This window comes from Asparagus officinalis, chromosome 2, assembly GCF_001876935.1.
Source record: "Asparagus officinalis chromosome 2, Aspof.V1, whole genome shotgun sequence".
In the NCBI taxonomy this organism is placed as follows: Eukaryota; Viridiplantae; Streptophyta; class Magnoliopsida; order Asparagales; family Asparagaceae; genus Asparagus; species Asparagus officinalis.
In genome coordinates, this window is record NC_033795.1 from 2,609,971 (window position 1) to 2,612,099 (window position 2,129).

The window sequence follows — 2,129 nt, forward strand, 5'->3', positions numbered from 1 at the left end:
CCAGCCGGCCGATAAACTGCTCTGCGTTTTTAATTTTGTTTCTACTTAGTCGACCGATCTTTATCAGTCGACCGATTATTTGAATCAGTCGACCGATTGTTTTATGACTGTAGCTAACAGTCATCTTATCAGTCGACCGATTCACTCATCTCATCAGACGACCGATTTGACTGTAACGGTTAGTTTTATGTTTGGTTCATTTGAGAGGTTATAAATACCCCTCAACTCATTTTTGTTTTTAACAAGTTTTTATAAGGTTTTCAAGAGTGTTTACACCAGTTTATTTCCAAGTTTTTGTGTGCTTGTTTATGTGAAGAAAGTTTCACAAAGAGGATGATTTCATTTTCATCCTTGAGGAGTTTTTACCTCAAATCTTCATCCCTCTTTGTTTAGAGAAGTTTTTCTAAACTCGTTATCTAGCTTATCTTCATTTTGATTATCATTTATATGTGCTAGATTTAATTGAGTTTAAATTTCATTTTATTCATTGATTATGCACACAACCACTTAAGCTTTAGTATTTCACATATCGTATATTTGGGTTGTGGAGTTGTATCATTGAGTGAGCTTAATCTTCGTTCTCATCTTTGTTAGAGAACAAATCATTTGTTTGCACTTAGTCTTGTGAAACACATTGTAATACACAAGGACACTTAGAAGAGTGATTGGGAAAGACCGGCAAGAGGAGTGGCTTGGTTGTAAAAGCCTAGGGAGGGGTAATAATTTCAAGCACTTGAGAAAGGTGACACGGGTAGTCCAACACTTAGAGAAGTGTCTTGTGGGATTGACAATGTGTGATTGTAAAAGTTTTCGGTGAGCTTTGAAAACCGAGATTGTGTAGTGATTTTGTGATTAGTGGATAATCTCCTAGAGGTGAGAAGCAGAGACGTAGGTCGAGGGTTGACCGAACTCCGTGATCATATTGCTTGTTTGTGTTTGGCATTGGCGCACTTATGCTTGTGTATATTTTCATATCGCCTATTGTCTCAAAGTTTATATCGCCTATTGTGTTATATTGTTTATTATATATCCTTGCATATATCACTTGTGTATATCATATTACTAGGATATTGTTAATTAGTTTTTAATTTGGCATCAATATCGGAGTAGATTTCCTTATCACAATCATCCCAAGAACCTGAAGCTTTGAAACTGTGTTCTTGGTTTGATGAATGCTTTATGTTGCTCTTGCTCTTGTTTTCATGCTCAAACTCTTGGTAGTAACCATCGCTCTGATCCCCCCTGCACTACCAGTCATCCCCTTCGTTGGTGAACTCCTCAACTTTATTTGAGCCCAATGCCACAACACCTTTCATGAATCCCCAAGTCCTTTGTCCAATTTCACTTGTTTTTGTGGTGACCACCCTTACTGTTTCATTTACTGTATTATCATATCCCCTCTCTTTCACCTGCACTTCAAAATGTGCACTAACTCAGCAAAAACATTCCCCATTCGTTGACATTTGAAGAAATAACAACCTGCCTTTCCATAATAAGACATAACAGATTTACACAAACTCCAAGAGCCATCTCTGATGGCAAAACATCACATCAACTAGAGCTACTAAGGAAGGGGCTAACTGAATCAGAGTATATGATAATTCGGACTCTGCTGTGGACTTGAGAAACATATGTTGAAGGAGTCAAGATATTGCTGAGTTAAATAAAGAAGACAGATTGTAAGTTGATATCCTGCATAAATTTTATTCTGGGGAGTCATATGGAGCGAACATACGTGATGGCACAGAATTCCAGGCTTTTAGAATTCATGCAAAATCAATGGGTATGTAAATTCAAAAATCGTCCACAGAACCTCTCGTCATAACGTCCACAGAACCTCTCGGCATAAGAAGAGGAACATGGGGAAAGTAAAAGACACGAGAAGAGTTAGTCGACAGGTGCCTCTAGCTGCAGAAGGTTTCAGGTTTCATTTATGGCGGATCTCCCAGATTTTGTATCATGGAAAGTAGGCAATAATTCAGCTACAGTAAGTTTCAGGAAATAGAGGAAATCCTACTGATATCAAAATTTAGACATGGGGTACAGAGTAAGGGGGAAATACCTTGGAAGTCAGCTCCTTAGTGCCAGCATGAACTGCGCTAGCAGCAGACTGTGCAGTAGAAGCTGCA

General features: G+C 38.4%; 1 protein-coding gene across 1 annotated transcript in view; it reads right to left on the reverse strand.

Annotated features, from left to right (window-relative positions):
• LOC109829620 (ADP-ribosylation factor GTPase-activating protein AGD7-like) overlaps positions 1-2,129 on the reverse strand; it is a gene marked incomplete at its 5' end in the record, with an annotated part of 19,356 nt that overhangs the window by 15,102 nt on the left and 2,125 nt on the right. The window contains one exon of the mRNA XM_020396678.1: positions 2,063-2,129. This exon is cut by the window's right edge and continues 38 nt beyond it. Within this exon, the coding sequence (XP_020252267.1) occupies positions 2,063-2,129 (67 nt within the window). The remainder of the gene's footprint in view (positions 1-2,062) is intronic.